At 45.9% G+C, this 25,154-nt stretch overlaps 4 protein-coding genes across 5 annotated transcripts; 2 read left to right on the forward strand and 2 right to left on the reverse strand.

Moving 5' to 3' along the window:
- Positions 1-34: 34 nt before the first annotated feature.
- Positions 35-5,189, forward strand: trmt13 (tRNA methyltransferase 13 homolog). Its single transcript, XM_056378494.1, has 11 exons — positions 35-300; positions 1,479-1,534; positions 1,729-1,795; positions 2,077-2,136; positions 2,212-2,281; positions 2,448-2,554; positions 2,787-2,972; positions 3,098-3,170; positions 3,259-3,333; positions 3,581-4,004; positions 4,086-5,189. Exons 1-11 carry the CDS (start codon positions 151-153, stop codon positions 4,408-4,410), a joined length of 1,593 nt encoding a protein of 530 aa, XP_056234469.1. The 5' UTR covers positions 35-150; the 3' UTR covers positions 4,411-5,189.
- Positions 4,496-9,162, reverse strand: lrrc39 (leucine rich repeat containing 39). Of its 2 annotated transcripts, XM_056378505.1 has the most exons (9): positions 9,062-9,162; positions 8,168-8,385; positions 7,784-7,892; positions 7,537-7,693; positions 7,299-7,435; positions 6,958-7,103; positions 6,730-6,882; positions 6,446-6,636; positions 4,496-4,636 (listed from the first exon to the last, which is right to left on the reverse strand). In XM_056378505.1, exons 2-9 carry the CDS (start codon positions 8,305-8,307, stop codon positions 4,611-4,613), a joined length of 1,059 nt encoding a protein of 352 aa, XP_056234480.1. In that variant the 5' UTR covers positions 8,308-8,385; positions 9,062-9,162; the 3' UTR covers positions 4,496-4,610. The 2 variants fall into 2 exon arrangements, with proteins under 2 accessions (XP_056234480.1, XP_056234481.1); XM_056378506.1 differs by lacking the exon at positions 6,446-6,636 and having other exon boundaries at positions 4,499-4,636.
- Positions 9,163-9,324: 162 nt separating this feature from the next.
- Positions 9,325-15,517, reverse strand: dbt (dihydrolipoamide branched chain transacylase E2). Its single transcript, XM_056378495.1, has 11 exons — positions 15,386-15,517; positions 14,637-14,769; positions 14,138-14,213; positions 13,215-13,396; positions 12,991-13,118; positions 12,663-12,906; positions 12,181-12,347; positions 12,018-12,095; positions 11,573-11,764; positions 11,421-11,492; positions 9,325-10,911 (listed from the first exon to the last, which is right to left on the reverse strand). The coding sequence occupies exons 1-11, from the start codon at positions 15,428-15,430 to the stop codon at positions 10,744-10,746; spliced, it is 1,485 nt and encodes a 494-aa protein (XP_056234470.1). The 5' UTR covers positions 15,431-15,517; the 3' UTR covers positions 9,325-10,743.
- Positions 14,740-23,533, forward strand: rtca (RNA 3'-terminal phosphate cyclase). Its single transcript, XM_056378504.1, has 12 exons — positions 14,740-14,810; positions 16,255-16,457; positions 16,604-16,704; positions 17,472-17,615; positions 17,824-17,947; positions 18,058-18,116; positions 18,243-18,384; positions 21,714-21,835; positions 22,205-22,263; positions 22,559-22,653; positions 22,732-22,836; positions 23,267-23,533. Exons 2-12 carry the CDS (start codon positions 16,395-16,397, stop codon positions 23,363-23,365), a joined length of 1,113 nt encoding a protein of 370 aa, XP_056234479.1. The 5' UTR covers positions 14,740-14,810; positions 16,255-16,394; the 3' UTR covers positions 23,366-23,533.
- The last annotated feature ends 1,621 nt before the right edge of the window (positions 23,534-25,154 follow it).

Consider the following 25,154-nt stretch of genomic DNA (forward strand, 5'->3'; position numbering starts at 1 on the left):
CTTTTCCTTATTTTAATCTCAGTTGACTATGGTTTTAATATTCTGAGTGTTAAACTCCAAATTTATTTCGTTCGTTTTATAAAAACAGCAAACACTTATTAATATTAATCGTGGACCCTTGGTATTTCCCACAGCTCAGCGAGCACCTGAATGCAGCATGGAAGTTCTGCTACCTCCGTGTCCTCCAACATGGCGGCTCCTTCACCCGGTAGGTGTGGGTTCTTCGTGGAGAAAAAGAACCGTTTCTGTAAAATGATCGTCGGGAGAGGAAAAACGTTTTGTGGAGAACATGCGACCATGGTGAGTTCATGGACACGGGCTGAGTTCACTGACACACACAACATGATAACAGCAGGACAGAAGAGCTTTGCTGTAAACTGATTTCATCCTCTGACTCAAACGCTGCTCCTTCGACTGAATTAAAGTTTAAACTTTATTCTTAATCAGTTTAGAGACAAATACAATCAGTATTTCAGTTACAGCTACTCACCTGTGAGCAGGTGGCGCTGACACTGACAGGAGGCAAGTGTAGCTGGATTTTTTTTTTTTTTTTTTTTTATTACAAAGTCTGGGCCTTTTACAACATGTGGCCGGTTTGTGTCAGATATTTATCCTCAGGTCAATGAGTTTGTTTGAGAAAGGCAGACACAGGATACAGCTGTACTATTTAATAATGTTTATATAGCACTTAAATATCATTTAAACATTTAAATATTGCTTAAATGTTAAGGTGGCCAGATATCTGAAATGGAAACAGAGGACATTTCCAGTTCGGTGTCAATATATCATTAAAATACCCAATGTTTTTACCAATTAAATAAAAAGGGAGTACAGTCATGTAATTCGACCACGGTAAGTGTTGTGTTGTAATAAACTATTATGAAGGCCGACTGATAAAATAATGACTACCTACCTTTGAAGTTGTCGTAAAGTTTGTTTGAAGTATGTTTGTTTCGGTTAGTTTACCAATGAGTGAGCCAGCTAACATTTTCTCTGCCTAGAGACAACAAAAAAGGAAAATCTGATTGGATAACTCAATTTTGATGGTTTAGCTTCACTTCTGAAGATGCTATAGTTAGCAGCTTATCCCCTTCTGTTGGCCAAAACAAGCACAAAGTTAGGCGTCTGTTTTTAATTACAAACATTAAAAACAGGGACATTTCTGGGGACAGCTCCAACCAGGGACAGGCCACCAAAAACGGTAACTTTCCCTGAAAAACAGGGACATCTGGTCACCCAATTAAATGTATTTATGTACCATTTAACTAGACTTTGACCACATTCTGCTCAAACACAGCTTCAGGCCACAGAAAGACCTTCTGATAATTAACTACACAGTGGGAAAGCGTCTGTCGGTCCTGATGTTAAAATGGCTGAACACTGAGACACTGACTGTAAATGATTCAACGCCACAACAACTACAATGCTCTCAAATAACAACAACCACTGTTTTTCTGTTTTCTGTCTCCCGTTTCCAGGAGGAGGGAAGCAGAAGTGGCAGCAGGAGGATCATCTGTCCTCTGGACCCCAAACAGTCAGTTATTGATCAATCACTTTTTATGATCAGATTATTGATCTGTTAATAAACAGTTACTTGTGAATGAAATAAAATCAGTTTTAATTGACTCAGAAGCAGCATCACTCATTGATCACAGCATCACCAGCAGGATTATTGAATCACAACATGTCAAATGATTTCTATGTGTTGGTGTTTTTTTGTTGCTTCAGCACCGTGAGTGAAGACAAACTGGACAAACACCTGAGGAAATGTAACTCCAGAGAGAGAAACAAGCCTGTGAGACAAACTCCTCACTCTGTCCTCACTGTCCTCATGTCAGAGTATCAACTCTGCTCTGTCTCCTCTGTCCCCGTCATCATGTCTGTTGCTGACTGTAGTTTAACTGTAATCTGATTGTAGTTTAACTGTAGTCTGACTGTAGTTGGAATGTAGCCTGACGTGTAGCCTGACTGTAGTTTAACTGTGGTCTGACTGTAGTTATACTGTAGTCTAACTGTAGTCTGACTGTATTTGAACTGTAGTCTGACTGTAGTCTGACTGTTTTTTATGTTCTTCAGGTTTATTATGTGGAGAACATAAATGCTGGATCAGCTGATGGAGACAAGACTGTGCAGCAGGTAACGTCTGATCTTCTGCTGCTGTTCACACACTGAATAACAACAACATTGCTAATGCTAATCTATCTGTTCCAGGTGAGTCTGTGTGAGCGCAGCAGGACAGAGTTGGAGTCTCTGTTGGACAAACTGAGGACAGCGGTCAGAGGTGAGTTGCTGATTCTACTCGTCTTCCACCTGCTCTTAAGATAAATTAACCAGGCATGACATGACTAAATCCAGCAAATCAAACGTCACAGCAGCATCTCGTCAATGTATCAGTGAAGCACTCCACAGTCTGACTGTTTCTGTAGAAAATAATGATGTTGTTATAGGACTGCAGTGTGACCCGGAGGACAGCATTCTGTCCCACCCTGTCCTCCAGGAGGAACTCAGCAACCCGAAAAACGGAGACTCTGCCCACAAACACCTGAAACAGCAGGTACAGTAACACCTGAAACACCTGTACACACCTTTAGAAGTGAGAAAACAGACTTTGTTTGTTGTGGGAGGTTCTAGAAGGGGAATGTGGATCTGGACTCATGAGCTCAGTATTTGTAAAATCCTGGACAGGTGAATGGTTGATGAGTCTGTAGTGACACACGTCTGTAAGCCATGCCTCCCTTGAGGAGGTGGAGCTGGAGCTGGTCTTGTCTGACCTGTCGTATGTCCAGTCCTCTATCTTAGGTCATCTGGAGGAGCTGGGACTGTTGGCAGGGGGACGGTGCTTTGTGGAGTTCGGAGCGGGACGAGGGAAACTGTCTCACTGGATCCACGAAGCCCTGAAGACCCGCGACCACCTGAAGATCTGTGAAGACCTGCAGTTGCTGCTGGTGGAGCGCTGCAGCACCCGCTTCAAGGTACAGAGAAACCTCATGACTCCAGTCTCCAAACTCCCTGGTCCAGACTTCCCTAGTCCCTGACTCCCCAGCTCCAGACTCTCTGACTCAAAACAACTCCAAACCTGCTGTCTGTTCTGCTCCAGGTGGATGGGAAACATCAGGAGGGTGGAGTTCAGTTTGAGAGGCTGCAGGTCGACATTCAACATCTGGATTTAAGTAAGAGACAAACACTGAGACCCTGGTGGTTTAGTTCTGAACTTATGCTCATGGTTTTAACTCCCATGATCTGACCTGATGTTTCCAGGTAAAGTCCCTCTGCTCAGACAGAAGAAGCTCCCGATAGTCGGAGTCGGGAAACACCTGTGTGGAGCAGCTACAGGTGAGAACGGTCTGCCTCGCACTCTGAGCACTGATTGGCTGTCAGCAGTGTCAGTCGAATGACACTGACACTATTGTTGACACCTGACACTAGAAACCAAAACAGATCTGTTACCCACAGTGGTCTCTGAAACAAACCCAGACCTGACTTGGTTCTGGTTCTGACTTGACTCCTGGTTTTAACACGGACTGACCTGCTGCCACAGGTGCAGGTGACCGGCTGAACATTAACTGGTTTCTGTCCTTAGATCTGGCTCTGCGCTGTTTGTTGGAAACACCAGGACTGGACCAGGAGACTGAACCACCGGCAAAACGCCTCAAAACATCAGAACTGGCTGCTGACCCTGGTCCAGACTCTGGCTCTCTCTCTGATGATCCAGGACCTGAACAAGGACCAGCCTCTGACTTTGTTCCTGGCTCTGGTGCTGTCCTCGGCCTGGCGGTGGCGCTGTGCTGTCACCATCGCTGTGAGTGGCGTCACTACGTGGGTCAGCAGTTCTTCCTGCAGAGAGGACTCGGAGCTGCAGAGTTCTCAGCTTTCTGTCGAATGTCCAGCTGGGCCACATGTGGACTCAGACCAACCAATCAGAACCATCCGTCTCAGGATCCAACCAATCAGAGAAGAGACGATGAAGCGCACGAAGCAGCAGAGGAGACGGACGCTGTGAATGGGTAAATATTTGACCTCTGACCCCTTCAGGTGGTGTCCCAAGCCCTGACAAGGTCCTGAACAGAGTGTCTGTGTGTCTGCAGGTTTCTGGCGGCAGATGAGCGGGAGCATGTGGGTCGTCTCTGTAAACTTCTGATCGACAGCGGCAGACTCCACTTCCTGTGGGCAAAAGGATTCAAGAGCAAACTGACTCGATACGTCGATGCTCAGACCACTCTGGAGAACATGTTACTGACCGCCGTGCCCCCCCCCCCCCCTCCTCCTGATCAGTTATTACTCATCTGCACGACCAGAAAAACTGAACTGATGATGAGCTGCAGCTCGACTCAAAGAAACAAGTTTGTGTTTGTAAAAAAAAGTCTTTTAATTGTGAAAATCATCGTCAGGCTCAACGTATTGAATCTTTAGTAAAGTTTGTATTAAAGTGTTTTCAGTTGATGTCCTCGAGCAGCTCACTGATATTCACAGTCTGAGTAACAACAGGAAACAGGAGCAGGTGAAGTGGTCACATGACAAACTGTCTCAGAGTCTGTGAGTCACACGGTGGCTGCTGTAAAAACCTGTTTGATTTAAAAAGTTGCAGAAGAAGAAACGCAGCGACGACTGTTTTAATGTGAAGCCTCGTCGTTGGACTCTGAAACATTCAGAACAGAAACACATCGGACATCAGACAATTATTTACAATCAAATACTTTATAGTAAAAAGCTTAAACCTAATTAAATTATTACTATTATTATGATTAATTACTTAAGGGTTAAACCCTAATTAGTTCATAAATCAAATATTTATTTTATTGTAATCAACTTGATGTCTGTTAATTATTATTAATTATTAGTTATTAGTAATAGTGTTATCACATATCTGTTAATATTCATCTGACGTTTGAATCAGATCCAGGTTCACTTACGAGCTTTCAACTGTATCTCCTGGCTGCCTTCAGAAAATCGAACTGTGAGAAGCAGCTGAAAGCTCTGGCTGGAAAAAGTTAGTAAGTGAACATTGACTTTAGAGTAATTCATCAGTTTGTTTTGAGTCAAAAATCAATCTCATCTTATTTCAGAAGATTTTCACTGTGAAATTATTTTATCATCATTATATCAACATGAAGAAAGTGAAGGAACATCACACCTTCATGTCTCAATGTGAATAAAGTTCAAAGGTGAAAGTCACTGGGACTTGAACCAGACTGTGTCTCAGTGGGTCGTCCTCTGATCACAGGGTCACTAGATCGAGTCCCACCTTTGCCTCAGTTAAACTCTGGATGAGCTCAGTGTCTCTGACAGAGACTGAATGAGATGAGGACGGACATTTACAGGACACAGCTGAATTACTCTGGCTTTGATTTATGGTTGGACTCGGACTCACGAGGACTCAGACTCATGAAGACAGACTCATGAAGTCTCAGACTCATGAAGTCTCAGACCCATGAAGTCTCAGACCCATGAGGACTCAAACTCAGGAGGACTCAGACTCATGAGGACTCAGACTCACGAGGACTCAGACTCACGAGGACTCAGACCCACGAGGACTCAGAACGATGAGGACTCAGACCCATGAGGACTCAGACCCATGAGGACTCGGACTCATGAGGACTCAGACCCATGAAGACTCAGACCCATGAGGACTCAGACTCACGAGGACTCAGACCCATGAGGACTCAGACCCATGAAGACTCAGACTCATGAGGACTCAGACCCATGAGGACTCAGACTCATGAGGACTCAGACTCATGAGGACTCAGACCCGTGAGGACTCAGACTCAGACTCATGAGGACTCAGACCCATGAGGACTCAGGCTCAGACCCATGAGGACTCAGACTCATGAGGACTCAGACCCATGAGGACTCAGGCTCAGACCCATGAGGACTCAGACTCATGAGGACTGAGACCCATGAGGACTCAGACCCATGAGGACTCAGGCTCAGACCCATGAGGACTCAGACTCATGAGGACTGAGACCCATGAGGACTCAGACCCATGAGGACTCAGACTCACGAGGACTCAGACCCATGAGGACTCAGACCCATGAAGACTCAGACTCATGAGGACTCAGACCCATGAGGACTCAGACTCATGAGGACTCAGACTCATGAGGACTCAGGCTCAGACCCATGAGGACTCAGACCCATGAGGACTCAGGCTCAGACCCATGAGGACTCAGACCCATGAGGACTCAGACCCACGAGGACTCAGACCCATGAGGACTCAGACCCATGAAGACTCAGACTCATGAGGACTCAGACCCATGAAGACTCAGACTCATGAGGACTCAGACCCATGAGGACTCAGACTCATGAGGACTCAGACCCATGAGGACTCAGGCTCAGACCCATGAGGACTCAGACCCATGAGGACTCAGGCTCAGACCCATGAGGACTCAGACTCATGAGGACTCAGGTATTACAGTGTCAGTGTTGGCCGTGGGGAGGAGCTGGTACTAACGGTTGACACAGTGCATGTTGAGCACGGCGTACGCTCTCTTCCTCGCCTCCTGGATGTACATCTTCATGAACTCTTGTCCAAACATCTCTCTGTCATCATCTTCCTCATCTTCCTCATCTTCCTCGCCCTTCGTCTTCCTGCATGGCAGAGCCACGTCCAGAGTCAGAGGGTTGTCCCGGAAATTCACAAACCTGCTCAGAAACAAAGACAAAAGACGGTGGAAAGACCGACCTCAGGTCGGCCTGAGGTCGGTCTGACTGAGTCATATTTGAGGACAGACTGACCTGAGCTTGGACATGTCCTCCATCAAAGAGGGGATGTCTCTCAGTCTGTTGCAGCTGAGGACCAGGGTGTCCAGACTGTCCATCCTGCTGATGTTATCTGGGAGCCTCTCGAGCTCATTCCTCTGCAGCCACAGAGTGTGCAGCTTCTCCATCCTGAGGACACACATATCTCACTGTTGATTGGCTGGTGGTGGGGCTCAGATTATGTCGCTGTCCTCCTTCACCCACCTGTGTATGTCCTCAGGTAAGTGCTGCAGTCGGTTTCCTCCCATGTCGAGCCACTCGAGCGCCGGCAGTCCGACCACGCAGTCCGGCAGGCAGGTGAAGTCGTTCATGGACAGATCCAGGTGCTGCAGCTTCTTCAGCTTCCTGAACTTCAGGGGACAGAACAGACCTCAGATCAGCTGGATCAGACCCTCTGTAGGATCAGGTCTACACTCACTGGTCAGAATTTAGGTTTGGGTCCACACCTGATCTGAAAGGTGTCCGTGTTATCAGTGTTTACCTAAACCTGGTTTAGGTTAGTGCTGGTCCCTTATTTAGAATCTGGTTTAGGTTTTGGTTCATACCTGGTCTGGCAGGTGGTCCAGGTCCCGGTTCATGGCGATCTCCAGCCTCTCCAGACTCTCACAGCAGCTCAGCTCTTCAGGAACAAACTGGACTCTGTTGTAGCTCAGCAGCAGCTCTCTGAGCCCGGTCAACTTCCCTGTGACCAGAACCAGGACACCATTAAAACTCCATTCCCTGAGACAAGCTAAAGGATCTACACCCTCCAATCTGCAGTGGAAGTGGGGGCGTCATACTGACCGATCTCTCGGGGGATTTCGGTGACCCCGTTGCGGGACAGATCGAGAACCAGAAGGTTTTGGAAGCTGGAGATGAAGTGAGGGATCTTGAGCAGTCCGGTCCGGTGGATCTGCCACTCCTGGACCTGAGTGAGCTGGACCAGACAGCCTGGCAAAGACTGGGGACATAACAAATATGACAACCAGAGAACCACATCAGATGTGGTCCTGGGACCAGACCAGGACAGTCTGCTCCTGGAGGATGTTACCTTCCACTCCTCCTGTTCGATCCGGAGAACCAGCCGTCCGTCTTCTGTCTGCAGCTTCTGTTGGAGTCGAGCCAGAGACGCCCGGTCCTCCCAGACCCCTACACTGAGTCTGGACCAGACACCAGAACCAGGACATCAAAGACCCGACCTGGACTCAGTACACATGTAGTACTGTGTATTCAGTACACTCACATGTAGTGCTCTGTGTACTCAGTACACATGTAGTACTGTGTATTACATAGAGCCAAGATGGCGGCCGTTGAGGGTGAGAAGTTTATCAATCATTTTGAGTGAACTCACTCAGCACGTGTGAGATGGAAACACAAGAGTTTAGACCCAGCAAAAACATTTAACCAATAAAAAAAAGAGTGGGCAGAGTCTGACCTGCCGGTAGCCCCGCCTCTGACTGCCCTCCTCCTCCTCTGCTCTTCCTCCTCGTCCTGCTCCTCCTTCTTCCTCTTGATCCTGCTCTCCCACAAAGCTTTAACGGAGCTGATGGAGCTACACACAGCCACGCCCACCATGATGATGTCGTAGTGCACAGGTGAACAGGTGAGATGACCTAACCTCTGAGCTGCAGTGTCGTCCTCCCTCTGATCATCCTGTTATTGGTGATTATTTATTAGTAGAGCGGAGAGAAATATTCCATTTTATCTATATAGTAAAAATTATATTTATTTTAAAACAGCAAACTTTAAGAAGTAAATAAATACATGAGCTCAACTATGAAAGACAAAAAAAACTAAATGTTTGAAACCATTACTTGTTTAAAAAAATTATTTTTTAAATAGCAGTTGAGGCCTGATTATCTCTGACAATATATGTGAATATATTATTTTCTTAATAAGAAATGTTAACGGACGCGGTTAAAGTTTCCTCTTAAGCTTCAGTTGAAATTATTTTTATAATTATTCATCCTTATTTTATTGTCAGTTTTTCCTGAGTGAACAGACACTTTGTCACACTAGATAGTTGTATTTTTAATATTGTAGTATATTATTGTAGTGTTGTAATGTTGTAGTATAACATTACTGTAGTACTGCAGTATTTTAGTATATTTTTGTAGTGTTGTAGTACTGCAGTATTGTAGTATATTATTGTAGTGTTGTAGTACTGCAGTATTATAGTATAACAGTGCTGTAGTACTGCAGTATAGTAGTATATTATTGTAGTGTTGTAGTACTGCAGTATTATAGTATAACAGTGCTGTAGTACTGCAGTATAGTAGTATATTATTGTAGTGTTGTAGTACTGCAGTATTGGGGAATCAGCTCTCACCTTGTCGTAGCACAGCAGCAGTTGTCGTCCTCCATGCCGTCTCTCTTCAGCTGAAATTTGACCTCAGATCTGCTGCTGGATAATTTTAGCCTCCGGTTCACATGACCCAACGACAGTCACATGGCCAGCTGACAGTCACATGACAAGCTGACAGTCACATGACAATCATTTTACATCAAAACATCATTAAATATGTGATTAGTAATGAGTAAGCAGTAAATATATGAGAGAGATGAACTCATCACAGACTCACTGACTCGGGGTTTTAAGTTTGTGCACTTCAATTTTATTCAGTTTTTCACCAGGGTTCAAACGCTTCGATGTCAGAGACCGGGACCAGTATCCTGATCCACATCCCAACACGAAACCACGCCACATCAGAGTCAACAAAAAAATTTCAACACGTGAGACAAACAAACATCATGTAACTTAAAACCAACACCATCATTACCCAGCAGCCACCAGGACACAGAGGAAGTCAAGGAGGAACAGCTGAAAGCTCTGGCTGCTTCAGGAAGATCCAGGACTTAATGACAGATTCTTAGAGGAAGAAGAGCTGATCACATGATCTCCACACCAGGACCAGGACCAGAGACAAGAAACCAGACACCAGTAACCAGTCAGGGGGCAGCTGGTGAAGAAAGGGGGACATTTAGCAGCTACAGAACCAGGTCTTCCCTCAGGAGCTGGAGACCAAACACAGAGAACAGTAAGTCTGAAGAACAGGAAGGTTCTGAAGAGAACCTGCTGGTTCCTACAGGAGACAGAGGGTCAGACGGCACTTTGTGGTTCAGGATCCATCGGGGACCTGAGGCACAGCAGGTCCACCACTGGTTCATTTATATACAAGACAGACCACATCCAGAACCAGTCCAGTCCTGCTGAACCTCCGTCATGCAACTGACAGCTGAACTCATTGGAACCATTAGACCGGACTCTGATGAACTGGTCTCATGACCCAGGTCTAACCTCAGACCAGCTCCTTCAGGTGGACTCTGGGTCCATTTACTAGCTGTTCTGGAGCTTTTGACTCGATCACATGATCTGAACCTGCTTCCTGTGATTTTCAAAATAGATTTTCCTCCAGTTAACTGTCACTCGACTCATCAGAGTATTTTATTGATTATTTATTATGATAATTATTTGATTATTGTACCCACCCGAAGGGACCTCTTCTAATGTGGTCCAGTCCAGGACTCAGAGGGGGTCAGGTCAGACCCGTCTCTGACTGAGGAGGAAAACCAGGAACCAAATTCAAATTATTCCATGAATCACTCAGTGAATCGAGCCTCAGGCCCAGAACAAATAACAGACTCTCATGAGCTCTGGACTCCAGGTCTCACACTGACCTCCATCCTGACCCCACCTGACCCCACCTGAGCCCACCTGACCCTACCTGCAGAGAGGATCCAGATCCAGGAGGGACCACCAGTCTAAACCTGAAGAGTTGAACCCTGGTTCACTTGAACGAAACTAACTACCTCTAACCTCCGCTGTGAGTGACTGGTTGTCATGGAAACAACATGATTGATAGGCTGACACCTCCCCCACCGCCTCGCTCAAAGGCAACAAGGAAATGACAAAAGGTGAAGATGAAGGCGGCAAAAACGGTGGGGGGAGGGGTGAAGGTCTGTTAGTGTCGCGTCTCCGTCGTTCCCGGGGCTGATGGGAAATGTTCCCGTTCATTTGAGGTCCAGCACCATGCTCGCCGGGTTCTCCAGGTACTCCCGCCACAGGTTGGAGAAGCGACACATGGTGGCTCCGTCGATGATGCGGTGATCCGCCGACCAGCTGACCTTCATGATGTGAGCCGGGACCACCTGACCACCGGTGCTGAATCGAGGCAGAACCTGAACACACAGAGTGATGAGGTCAGAGGGGGCGGGGCTTATCACAATCTCAATGAGAAGAGATTCTTTATCAAATTTCTGATGTTTGTGAGCGAACTTTGTTTTCTGACATCATGAGATTTAATTTAAGATGACAAGAAACAAGAAACAACAATAAGACACAGTAACAACTAGAATCTCTTCCTCCACTCAGACTCGTCTCAGGTCACATCCTGTTTATCCAGAGTCACATAAATTATAAAATATGAACATTTGTGTGAAGTCTTGAGTTACAGCTAAATAGTGTTTTCTGACCTTGACCTTTGGCCACTAAAATCTAATCAGTTCATCCTTGAGTCCAAGGACATTTTTACCAAATTTGAAGAAGTTCCATCAAGGTGTTAGTGAGATATCGTGTCCATGAGAATGAGACGGATGTACAGGCAACCTGAAAACAAAATGGCTACCAGCGACACGTGTGTTCATGTGATGCTCTGACTCTGATGATCCTGGAAAAGTTTGGAACCCACCTGGATTTTTCCCAGAGCTCCGATGGCAACCTCAGGAGGAAGGATCACTGGTTTGGCGTATGTCCCTCCGATCTAGACCACAAACAGAGAACAAGTTCAGGTTAGACCGGGTCTGGAGTCTGATGGTTTAGCTGAGGTGCAGCTGGACTTACTGAGCCGATGTTGGACAGGGTGAAAGTCCCCCCGGTCATGTCCGAGGTTCCCAGCTGACCCGCAGAACCCAGAGTCTGCAGCCGGTTCAGCTCCTGAGCGATCTCAAACACACTGAGCAGCTGCACATTCTTCACGTTAGGAACCAGCAGACCCTGACTCGTGTCCATCGCCAGCCCGATGTTATGAGACGCCTGAGGCACAGACAGCACTGTCATCACCATGGCAACAACAACAACGACAGTAGCAACAGCAGCAGCAGCAACAACAACAACAACAACAACAACAACAACAACAACAACCCCCAGCAGCTGTGCGTCCCGGAGATCTGAACTGGATAATTTTTTGATAAAGATATATGATCAAAACTAATTCAGAGAAAGGAACCAGGTCTTTGTTAGACCCTGGAGGGTCCGAATGACACCAGTGGAGGACTGGGGTCTTTACCTTGTAGGTGATGTTCTGGCAGCCCTCGTCCACCGAGGCGTTCAGGATGGGGAAGTGCAGCAGGCTGAGAGAGGCAGCCTGAGCCAATGAGAGCGCAGCGTTAACGTCAGCACCGAACATGTGACCAATCAGCATTGAGGTTGTTCCCGCCCTTGGGTCGTACCTTGATGAAGAAGGGCATGTAGCTGAGTCTGACCCCCCGACCTTCAGCCACAGATCTGAGCTCAGACCTGAGACCTACCAGGCGGCTTAGGTCCACTTCGTCGCAGTAACCGAAGTGAGGGATCATCAGAGCGGCCGTCATTGTCTTCACCATCGCCCTGTGGAAACCTGGGGGGGAGGGTCAATGATTGTTGATTATCTGATACAGGTAATCAATGATTGTTCAGACTCAAGTCCAACCTGAAGACATGGTCCAGGTTCACTCACCAGGTGTGGGCGGAGCCTATTACAGAACTGACCTGTGGGAAACTAAAGATCACCTAGATCAGAGTTCAGGGTCTGAAATAAAATAGATTTTACTTTGTCCTGATGAACAAACTGATCAACTGATGAACCGATTAATGAACTGATCGATTGGTTAAACATGATCAATAACCCGAGACGTGCTCATGTTTTCATGCTGCTGATGAAATGACCTCTGACCTTTCAGGGGCTCGGTTACGTCCTTCCCAGTGAACGCAGGTCTGGGTGTGGAGGGTGGGGGTGTGACGGCTGCCGGAGTGCTCGTGGGCCTGGCAGCAGCGGCAGGACCAGGACCCGGAGTCTGGATCTCCTGGAATGGGGTCGGAGGTAAGATGGCTCCCGTCTGCTTCGCTAGGAAGTTCAAGATGTCCTCCTTCAGGATCCGTCCGTCTTTCCCCGTCCCCACCACCTCACTGAGCTTGATCTGAGGACACACCAGTCAGACCAGTTAAACCAGACACAGTCTGTCCTGTCCTGGACACTGAAGACAGACTGGGGACAGACTCACGTTGTTCTCCATGGCAAGGCGTCTCACGGAGGGCGTGGCCTGGGTCTTGTGACCTTTGATCTCCTGGTGGGTGTGTTCTTCTCGAGCCATTGCCGGCGTCTCCACCACGTCCTCCTCCTGGATCACCTCTGAACAACAAGAGTCATGTCTGGATCAAACCAGAACCACAGGACACAAAGCTGATCTGGTTCAGACTAAAACCAGGTTTGGATGTGGTGTCTCACCTGAACCGGACTCTGTCTCGATGTCGACCAGCGGTTTGCCCACCAGCGCGGTGGCGTCCACGTCATAGTAGAGTTTTCTGATGACGCCGTCGTAGCGGCTGGTGATGGTGACGGACGCCTTGTCACTCTGGACCTCACAGATACTGTCGAACTGAGACACCTTGTCCCCCTCCTTCACATACCTGCAAGACAACAACACCTGACTCATGTAGACCAGGACCCGCTCTGGTCTTCTTCTAGTTTCTGTACATTACAAAGGTTTAGTGTAGTCTCAAGTCACTTTTCTGGGTCTTTGGTAGTTTCACTGGTCTCAGGGAGACGGTTTGGAGTAGTGTGTCTGGTCTCAGGTGGTTTTTGTTAGAGCCCAACTGACTCATTGGTCAGCTGATGTTATCGGCCGATATCGGCCTATCACAGATATATCGGTGTCTGCGCATGTATTCCCTGATATGCGATGATATGAATACTTTTATTAAGAAGCAGTAATGCAGTGGAAATGCTCGGGTCAAGTCAAGTTATACAGGCAACATTACGTATATTTGGTCCTTTGTTTTCATTCGAGTTAAATAAAAAACATAAGAGCAAATATATATAATGTATATGTTTTTTATTTATAGTTATTTACTTTTATAGTTATTTTATCTAATTCCCAGTGAAGTTTACCGCTTCAGTCACTGATGTCATTGTGGACAATAAAGATTATTGTTAAACTGTAAAATATCCTGCTTTAATTACATATCTTTTTCACAAGTGTTTATATATATATCGAAATGTTTTTACTCCCCAATGTCAGTATCGGACCCAAGAATCCAATATCGGTTGGGCAGTAGTTTTCGTTCTACTGGTGAATGTTGTGGTCTCTACAGTGTTTGTGGGTCCCTGTAGGTTCAAGATCTCAGTGGTTTTGAGGTCTTGGTACGTACCACTCCTTCACCGTCACCTCCATGATCCCCTCTCCGATGTCTGACAGCTTGAACTGGACGATAGGTCCTCGACTCACTGCAGGAGAAACACACAGTGTCATCAGTGACATCATCACCACTTCCTGTGACACTGCAGGTGGAGCAGGACTGATGGACTAGAGACCAGATAGACATCAGATAGACATCAGATAGAGACCGGCCATAAAGAGACCTTTATTTTATCTGCCAGCTGAACTATGTGATAAAACCTGCTGGTCTGGATTCTCTGAACTCTGAGTCATTACACAAAATCTGAACAGACTCCATCACCAGAAACCAGGAAACACCTGTAACAGGTAACACAGTCTGGTTGGAGGACTCAACACCTGTCAGCTTCCTAGATTCCTGAAAACCTGAATCTGGACCAACCAGGTCTGAACTCTGAACTTCAGACTACACAGAATAAACCTGCAGAGGTTTTGGTTTAAACACCAGCAGGTATCAGGTGGTCTGGACTCACCAGCAGTGGAGTGCAGCGTCCTCCTGCTGAACATCTGGAGGTTTCTGTCAAGGGTGAAGGCGAGCGGCTGCAGATTCCGGACCGGTCTGAAGTTCTGCAGCCGGAAACATCGGCGGCGGTATTGCTGACTCAGCTGACAGAAAGAGACCAGACAAAGATACATCACCTGTACAGGTAAACAACAAACAGACAGACAGGGACAGACAGGGACGGACAGACAGACAGACAGGACAGGTTCTGGCTCTGTTCTGGGTCTAAACTACACAGGCTGATTCAGCAGGTGTTTTGTTGTTTGACTGAAGAAGAAAAGATTTACCTGTTCATGTTGTCCAGGTGTGTCACTGTGACAGAGCTCTCTGAGCTCACCTGGACACAGGTCAGTTTCACAGAACACTGATTTAAATTCAGCAGCTTCATGTGGACTCAGATTCAGATCTGGATCTGAACTACTTTCTACAGAACCTCAGTGAACCCGTTAGCCGGTAGCTGATTCGCTTGCAGGGTGCTAGCTGAAGGTAACTTGCTAACTGATAACCGGTGTGTTAGCACGGTGGTGGCTTCAGTTTGTTTTTAATTCAACCAGTTAGCATTAGCATCAGAGTTAGCACGGCAGCAGCAGCTAACAGGCTAAGGTAACAAGCTATCCGGGTGACGGAGTGATGACATGACTTTAGCTCGACGTTAGCATCAGACCGTTTTAAACGAGTAACCATCTAAACTTTTAAACATGAATCGGGTTTTTTCCTCACCAGCCGTCTGAGCGCACTGAACGAGCCTCTGGTCACCGCCGCCATCTTTCCTCTCCTCCAAACGACACAACCGCACGCCCCTCTCAGCAGCCAATCAGCGCGCACAGTCTTCTTCCTCTTCGTCTCTGCCGGATTTGCCGTAACGCTGCCACCCAGCGGTTAGCGGAAGAACAGCAAGAAGTTCAACCCCCACAGATTTAACTTTTATTGCAGTTCACCTAACTAACTTTATACAACAAACATTTCTATTATTGATTTTATAGAAAGAGAAAAACCATTTATTTTATAATAGATTTCTTTTATTTTCTGTTTGATGCTGAAACATTTTGATTTTGAAATTAAATTTAGAAATTTAATTAGTGGACTTTATCAGAATATTAGCAGCCGTGTCATATTACCTAATGGCACCACTCACAGCTTTAAGATTAATGTAGGAATTCCTCGGGGTTGGCTCATTTCATTTATTTGTTTAGATTAGTCAAAGAAATGTTAGCAATTTAACTTAAAAATTGTGATGACATTAAAAGATAAAGAGGGGAGATATTGTCACCTGCTGGTTGGCTGATGAAAATATTTTGAAACAATATCTTAGAGGATAGGTTTCAAATTGCAATAACTATTAAAAATATATAAAATGATCAGGATTAATATTAAACTTGAAAACGTGAATTATTTGCTGTACACGACACACCACTAAAAGATATTTTTGATATTTCTATCAAGTTAGAAATTAACGCGCCTCGTACATTTATAGAAACATAATAACTTAATAACTTTGGCTTTATGAAAAAGTGATTTGACCAAAACTAGATGATTTATCAGCAGCTTATTTTATATCATCGGAACAATAACTGGATTTTATTTTGAAGGCAGTCGGAAAGGGCTGTAGCGCACAGCCAGAAGTTTCAACCGAAGAAGAAGCAGAAGCAGAAGCAGAAGAAGAAGAGAGCGGCTCGGCGATATCATCACGTTTCTGTGTAAAAGTGAAAGTTTGGTGTTGTGAGTGAAAATGGACCCGGTGGAGGCGGCTGTGGCGGCGGCGAAGGAGATCGACGGCAGCGTGATGGAGGGGGTGAGTACTCGCAATTTGTTTACCGGAGAAATGTTCCGCGCTGCTAACGCGCTAACACAAGGCTAACGGCGGCGGGTAGCAGCCGGGAGATGCCGGTGCTGAGCTCACTGATGTCTGCTCTGTTTCCCTGTGTCGGTTCTCTGCAGGGCGGACAGATCCTGAGAGTCTCCGCGGCGCTCAGCTGCATCACCGGTTCCGCAATCAAAATCTCCAAAATCCGAGCCGGCAGGAGCACACCGGGGCTCAGGTGAGGAGGCATCCCCGCGGCTAACAGGCTAATGTTAGCCTATTCATTAAAGTTGAGTCGTCGGCTAACTTAGTTAGCAGATGTCCACAGAGAACAATAAACGCTCCGTTGCTGCTGTTGTTCAGTCTTTTATTCCGCTCTGATCTCAGGCCTCTTTCAGTTCATCAAACGCCTCCCGCTTCACTGCTGCTGGGAAACGAGACGCCAACCAGACTCCATTCAAAATTCATGTATAATAAGAATATCTGAGTTGTCAATGAACACACACAACTCCTGAATCTGGGCACAGATTTTCAGACACTCAGTAAAAACTGCTTTTTAATTCTGTATCATCACTCTGATCACAGCGGCTTTAAATTCATGAAACTTAAACTGAGGCTTTAAGTTATTTTTCTGATTCTCTGCCGCAGTCTTTCTTCCAGAAAAGTCCGTGAATGGCGTCATCAAGCAGCCGGGAACCAATTAAATAAATTCAATTTTATTGATTAGATATTGCTGCTTTAAAAGCTCTGATTTCAGTTTCCTGTGTAAAAAAAACAAACAAAAAAGAAAACTTTGTGAATCCAGTTTCTGCTTCATGAGGATTTCTATTTTCATATGGAGGAGCAGCAACAACAGTGTGAAGTAAACATCATTAGTTTGAGGCATCCTTGGTTTTCAGTGATCTTTCAGATTTGGACAAAATGACTGTGAAACAGGTTTTAGATTATGTACGATGTGTTTTTGAAAATGTTCGTTGTGTTCAAATTTTGTGTGTATGTGTTCAGACCGCAGCACCTGAGCGGCCTACAACTGGTCTCAGATCTGTGCTCTGGCAGTCTGCAGGGAGCCAGCATCGGCTCCACCGACATCAGTCTGACTCCAGGAAAGATCCAATCTGCAAACCACACGGCCGACACACAGACAGCAGGGTGAGACTGAAACTGCCAGACAAGTGGTCTGAGGGGGGGCACGGGTCCTCCAGGAGGATCAGATTTTTATGGAGGATTGGTGGATGCGACAGTTTCAGACGGATGACTGGATGACATCATCCACATGAGTCAGTAGTTTAGAGTTCTTTACAAAACCTGGTGTGTGTGTGTGTGTGTGTGTGTGTGTGTGTGTGTGTGTGTGTGTCAGGAGTGTGTGTCTGCTGCTGCAGGTCGCTCTGCCCTGTGCTCTGTTTGCTGATGCCTCCTCACAGCTCTGTCTGAAGGGAGGAACCAACGCTGAGATGGCTCCTCAGATCGACTACACTGTCAAGGTCTCGCACACACACTACAGACAGACTAGAAGATCTGCTGACTCACTGATCAGTCTGATCAGCTTATCCTGACATGCTCTGATCAATGAATCTGTGTTTTTCTTCCTCAGGTGTTTAAACCCATTGTGGAGAAGTTTGGAGTCCATTTTGACTGTGACATCAGAATGAGGTCAGTCTGTCCACTGTTACAGTAATTACACCTGCGTGTGAGTCTCACTCACTCACTCTCTCTCTCTCTCTCTCTCTCTCTCTCTCTCTCTCTCTCTCTCTCTCTCAATCTGTGTGTGTCTCTCAGGGGTTACTACCCTAAAGGTGGAGGTGAGGTGATGGTGACAGTGAACCCGGTGAAAGAGCTGCTGCCGGTCACCATGACGGAGAGAGGAAACATCACCAAGATCCACGGCAGAGCGTTCGTCGCTGGAGTACTGCCCTTCAAAGTAAAGTTACACCACAGCACACATCACTGTGATTATACAGCTGGGTTTTTGTTGTGCTGACTGTAGTTCTTGGTGCTGACTAGGGATGGGCGCAGGTAATTTCCTTGGTCGATCATCGGCAAAATTAACGATCAATTATCGATTCATCATTAATTTTTTATAAATAAAAATGCCTATGAAAGAAAATACTAAAGAGAGCCTCTTTTTCTTCATTGAAATCTTTATTCCAAGAAGGAATTATAGTCCAACAACAATTATCTTAAACAAGGCAGTTTAATAGTTTAACTATTAAACAGAACAAAAAAGGCAGCGGAGCCCGAGGCTCTGAGCCAAATCTCTTACAAATAACAAGCTAAAGCTACAGCGTTGCAATGTTTGATTCGTTATTTTTCAGCTCGAAATGTTCCCACACCAAACTTCCCCTTGCTTTCTTCACGTTTACCTGCGATGCTGTAGTTCTTGGTGTTGTATGGTGCTAACTGTAGCTCTAGGTGTTGTGTGGTGCTGACTGTAGCTCTAGGTGTTGTATGGTGCTGACTGTAGTTCTTGGTGCTGTATGGTGCTGACTGTAGTTCTTGGTGGTGTATGGTGCTGACTGTAGCTCTAGGTGTTGTATGGTGCTGACTGTAGTTCTTGGTGTTGTATGGTGCTGACTGTAGCTCTAGGTGTTGTATGGTGCTGACTGTAGTTCTTGGTGGTGTATGGTGCTGACTGTAGCTCTGTGCTGTATGGTGCTGACTGTAGTTCTTGGTGTTGTATGGTGCTGACTGTAGTTCTTGGTGTTTTGTGGTGCTGACTATAGCTTTGTTGTTTGGTGCTGACTGTAGCTCTAGGTGTTGTATGGTGCTGACTGTAGCTCTAGGTGTTGTGTGGTGCTGACTGTAGCTCTAGGTGGTGTATGGTGCTGACTGTAGCTCTAGGTGTTGTATGGTGCTGACTGTAGCTCTAGGTGTTGTATGGTGCTAACTGTAGCTCTGTGTTGTATGGTGCTGACTGTAGCTCTAGGTGTTGTATGGTGCTGACTGTAGCTCTAGGTGTTGTATGGTGCTGACTGTAGCTCTGTGTTGTATGGTGCTGACTGTAGCTCTAGGTGTTGTATGGTGCTAACTGTAGCTCTGTGTTGTATGGTGCTGACTGTAGTTCTTGGTGGTGTATGGTGCTGACTGTAGCTCTAGGTGTTGTATGGTGCTGACTGTAGTTCTAGGTGTTGTATGGTGCTGACTGTAGTTCTTGGTGGTGTATGGTGCTGACTGTAGCTCTAGGTGTTGTATGGTGCTGACTGTAGCTCTAGGTGTTGTATGGTGCTGACTGTAGTACTTGGTGTTGTATGGTGCTGACTGTAGCTCTAGGTGTTGTATGGTGCTGACTGTAGGTCTGTGTTGTATGGTGCTGACTGTAGCTCTAGGTGTTGTATGGTGCTGACTGTAGTACTTGGTGTTGTATGGTGCTGACTGTAGCTCTGTGTTTTATGGTGCTGACTGTAGCTCTAGGTGTTGTATGGTGCTGACTGTAGTTCTTGGTGTTTTGTGGTGCTGACTATAGCTTTGTTGTTTGGTGCTGACTGTAGTTCTTGGTGTTGTATGGTGCTGACTGTAGCTTCTAGGTGTTGTATGGTGCTGACTGTAGTTCTAGGTGTTGTATGGTGCTGACTGTAGTTCTAGGTGTTGTATGGAGCAGACTGTAGTTCTAGGTGTTGTATGGTGCTGACTGTAGTTCTTGGTGTTTTGTGGTGCTGACTATAGCTTTGTTGTATGGTGCTGACTGTAGTACTTGGTGTTGTATGGTGCTGACTGTAGCTCTAGGTGTTGTATGGTGCTGACTGTAGCTCTAGGTGTTGTATGGTGCTGACTGTAGCTCTAGGTGTTGTATGGTGCTGACTGTAGCTCTGTGTTGTATGGTGCTGACTGTAGCTCTAGGTGTTGTATGGTGCTAACTGTAGCTCTGTGTTGTATGGTGCTGACTGTAGCTGTAGGTGTTGTATGGTGCTGACTGTAGTACTTGGTGTTGTATGGTGCTGACTGTAGCTCTGTGTTGTATGGTGCTGACTGTAGCTCTAGGTGTTGTATGGTGCTGACTGTAGTTCTTGGTGTTTTGTGGTGCTGACTATAGCTTTGTTGTTTGGTGCTGACTGTAGTTCTTGGTGTTGTATGGTGCTGACTGTAGTACTTGGTGTTGTATGGTGCTGACTGTAGCTCTAGGTGTTGTATGGTGCTGACTGTAGCTCTAGGTGTTGTATGGTGCTGACTGTAGCTCTAGGTGTTGTATGGTGCTGACTGTAGCTCTGTGTTGTATGGTGCTGACTGTAGCTCTAGGTGTTGTATGGTGCTAACTGTAGCTCTGTGTTGTATGGTGCTGACTGTAGCTGTAGGTGTTGTATGGTGCTGACTGTAGTACTTGGTGTTGTATGGTGCTGACTGTAGCTCTGTGTTGTATGGTGCTGACTGTAGCTCTAGGTGTTGTATGGTGCTGACTGTAGTTCTTGGTGTTTTGTGTGCTGACTATAGCTTTGTTGTATGGTGCTGACTGTAGTTCTAGGTGTTGTATGGTGCTGACTGTAGCTCTAGGTGTTGTATGGTGCTGACTGTAGCTCTAGGTGTTGTATGGTGCTGACTGTAGCTCTAGGTGTTGTATGGTGCTGACTGTAGCTCTGTGTTGTATGGTGCTGACTGTAGCTCTAGGTGTTGTATGGTGCTAACTGTAGCTCTGTGTTGTATGGTGCTGACTGTAGCTGTAGGTGTTGTATGGTGCTGACTGTAGCTCTAGGTGTTGTATGGTGCTGACTGTAGCTCTAGGTGTTGTATGGTGCTGACTGTAGCTCTGTGTTGTATGGTGCTAACTGTAGCTCTGTGTTGTATGGTGCTGACTGTAGTTCTTGGTGGTGTATGGTGCTGACTGTAGCTCTAGGTGTTGTATGGTGCTGACTGTAGTTCTAGGTGTTGTATGGTGCTGACTGTAGTTCTTGGTGGTGTATGGTGCTGACTGTAGCTCTAGGTGTTGTATGGTGCTGACTGTAGTTCTAGGTGTTGTATGGTGCTGACTGTAGTTCTAGGTGTTGTATGGTGCTGACTGTAGTTCTTGGTGGTGTATGGTGCTGACTGTAGTTCTTGGTGTTGTATGGTGCTGACTGTAGCTCTAGGTGTTGTATGGTGCTGACTGTAGTTCTAGGTGTTGTATGGAGCTGACTGTAGTTCTAGGTGTTGTATGGAGCTGACTGTAGTTCTAGGTGTTTTATGGAGCTGACTGTAGTTCTAGGTGTTTTATGGAGCTGACTGTAGTTCTAGTGTTGTATGGTACTGACTGTAGCTGTATTTTGTGTTGTGCGTCTTCAGTTGGCTAAAGACATGTCGACTGCTGCTGTCAGAACCATCAGGAAGGAAATCAAAGAACTTTACATCAACATCCAGGCGCTGCAGGAAAAAGAAAAGGCCTATGGTAACGGCAACGGCATCATGTAAGCCCCCACCCACTGACATCACCTGCTGACATCACTGTGTCCATGCTGTGTTCACTGTGAGGGAGAAGGATGGGAAATAAACTTCAAACAGAATACCACTGAAAATTCAATTGTACTGCAGAATGTTTTCTGTAGTTGTAACCGTCAATCTTTGTTTTTCCCACATGAAGTGAATGCAGCGTCATTGAGGTTATTGCTGTGTCTCAATTCACATACTTCCATACTCACAGTTACTTTTGTCACACTGACAACTATAACAGTCGCCATCTTGGCTACGTAGCAGAAGGGGAGGGGCCACCACATGTGGCTAGCAAAAATCACAGCCTTCTCAGCTGCTGCGCTCTAATTGGTCCGTCTTTGTTTCAGAATCATCGCTGAGTCGTCAACAGGTTGTCTATTTGCAGGTTCAGCTCTGGGGAAGAAAGGTGAGGATGTCACCTGAGAGATCGCAAGAGGCAGCAACACACACACCTGAGATTTATTATTGTATACCATAATATACTATTAAACTGATCTACACCGTTATTTTTTTACTAATTAACTGACATTGAAATGTCTATTGGTTTTTGGTTAAATGTATTAAGTCTGATCTTTGTACCAAAGTAAACACCAGAGAGTTTCAACCAGGAAGGTGTGAACAGACAGCCAGGTAAACATGTGTACTCGTGTGTGTGTGTGTGTGTGTGTGTGTGTGTGTGTGTGTGTGTGTGTGTGTTTCAGGTGTGTATGCAGATAAAGTTGGTATTGAAGCTGCTGAGATGTTGTTGAGAAACATCAGACACAATGGCTGTGTGGATGAGTTCCTCCAGGACCAGGTGAGCCACACACCTGCTGACCTCACTCTGACCTCAGTGTGACCTCACTCTAAACCCTGATCTCCTCTTCCTCCTCAGCTCATCATCTTCATGGCGTTGGCAAAGGGAACGTCTCGGATTCGAACAGGAGCCGTGACGCTGCACACACAGACGGCCATCCACATCGCAGAGCAGCTCACTCAGGTCAGACACAGCTCACACCATACATCCATCCAGCCATCAATTCATCTATTCAATCATCCATCAATTCATTCATCAGTTCATTCATCCATCCATTCATTCATCAATTCATTCATTGGTATCAGCAGGATAACTGATTGGTTCCTGTGCAGTAAAGACGATTGAAAGAATAAAAATTCTTTAATTTAAAGTCGTCAGTGAAGTTTCACTTTAAATGTATAAAATATAAAAACAAACAAAGTTTATTTAACATCAACATTTACCCAGACATCCTCATCAGTCTTCTGAGGTTGCTCTGAGGCCCTGTAAAGTCTTCATACATTTAAATACAACATAAATAAGTATGATGGTTCCGACAGTGATGAGTTCACTGACTGCTGCTTTCAGGTGTATTTACCTGGATTAACACACGTTTTTGTTTTTCTGTTTTCAGGCAAAGTTCTCAATAACAAAGTGTGAGGACGAGCTGAGCAGTAATGTCAACCACATCATCGAATGTCAAGGATCAGGAGCCACCAACCTCAACCTGTAGAGAGAGACACACACACACACACACACACACACACACACACACACACACCCCAACTGTCTCCGTACTGGACTCGGTAGCTGCTCCTGTCATGGCCAACCCTCTTAGCTTCTGTCTCTCAGGATGTTTCCTTAAATACTGTAATAAATAAATAAAAGTCTTTCCAACGTTCACGGGTTCTTGTCTGTTTTGTGTGTGTGTGGTAGAGCAGAGCTTCTCATTCAGACACTCATGATGTCACTGCTTTAGACAGAAACAAAGCTACAAACTGTGTGTGTGTGTGTGTGTGTGTGTGTGTGTGTGTGTGTGTGTGTGTGTGTGTATCGTGTATAAGGTATCAGGTTGTTTGCAGACTGACTGGTGGATTAAACACTGACCCTGACTGTGAACCTGGTTGTAATAAGCTGTGCAGCCTGTGGGGGGGCGCTGAGGTCACCTGACAAGGTGAGGTGGAAGTTCAAACTGAATAAGAGGAGACGACAAATGTGTCACATCAGTTTAAAATCTGAATATGATCCTTGAGGTCAAAGGTCAGATATGTGACCGCAGCTGGAACAGACTGACTGAGCTGATATACAGGTGAGTCCAGGTGTGTCTGTGTTTGAGGTTTATTTATCTTTACATTACTGTGTTTGTCTTCTCAGTCAGTGTTGAATTCTGTGAACTGTAGTTTCCCTTGGTTGTAGTTTTTCTCAGATAGGTGTGTCTGTCTGCAGAATGAAGACAGTTGACCTGCTCTGGACCGGGACCTAAACTTCCTGTGTTCCCTGTCTTGTTTCTGTGATGTCATCAGCGTGGTGTCATGTTGTTGTCCCTCTAACTTCTTTAACTCACCTGCGGCAGGTGAGCCGATGTACAGTGTATACAGCAGGAAGTCCTCAGACCTGAATGTGTGTTGAAACCTGAGGAGGCTGTAAACTCACACCTCTGTCCCCTTTGGAACCAGGAGTAAACTGATCCAGGTCACCTGACACCTCCTCACCTCAGCCCAGCGCTGTCCTCACAGTCTGCTCGCCACCCTGCAGCATGGCAGACGCCTGGAGGACGCACCAGGATGGCCTCCGCATCCTCCAACCAGGAACAGGTTTGGGACCAGCGCCAGGGCCAGGAGTGGGATTAGGACTGGGGCCAGGGCCAGGGCCAGGACCAAGACCAGCTCCAAACCGTGTGTGGATCTCTCTGATCGCAGGTGAGTTTGAGGGTCAGCACACTTTGAAGGACTAATCCAGGATCTAAACCGCCATCTGAACCTGCAGTCTGATGTCCTAGAATCAGCCAACCAGGTTCAATCAATCCACCTGTTCCAAAGACAAATAACCTGTTTTCAAGAATTTCCCAGTGTCCACATTCAGCAGGTCTATTTGGTCAGGTCCAAAACTGAAAGTAAGTAGCACTGACCGCAACAGGACGAGTCATTTCACTGAGGTGTAGAGAAAGAAGAAAAGTAAACAAGTAACAAAAGAAACAGAGTAGATTTTTGTTTTCGTATTTGTCTTCATCAGAGACTGAAAAACCTGAAAATAAGTAAATAAATAACTAAACGAATAAATACATAAATAAATATAAGCTGTATTTTTATGTTATGAATGCTTTAAAAACGGCTCCGTCATATTAAGAAACGGTGAATAAACCTCAATAATCAGACGAAGAAAACTCTTGTATAACTTCACTGTAAAAGTTCTGTAAAATCCGTTTGTTCCTGTCGATATCTGAAAGCCACATCACTCCTGTTTCCCTGCCGACCATGAAGGCAGCACGGTGCGTTGTGGTTGCTGATTGGCTGTGGTTGCTG

The sequence above is a fragment of the Seriola aureovittata genome, chromosome 6 (assembly GCF_021018895.1).
Source record: "Seriola aureovittata isolate HTS-2021-v1 ecotype China chromosome 6, ASM2101889v1, whole genome shotgun sequence".
In the NCBI taxonomy this organism is placed as follows: Eukaryota; Metazoa; Chordata; class Actinopteri; order Carangiformes; family Carangidae; genus Seriola; species Seriola aureovittata.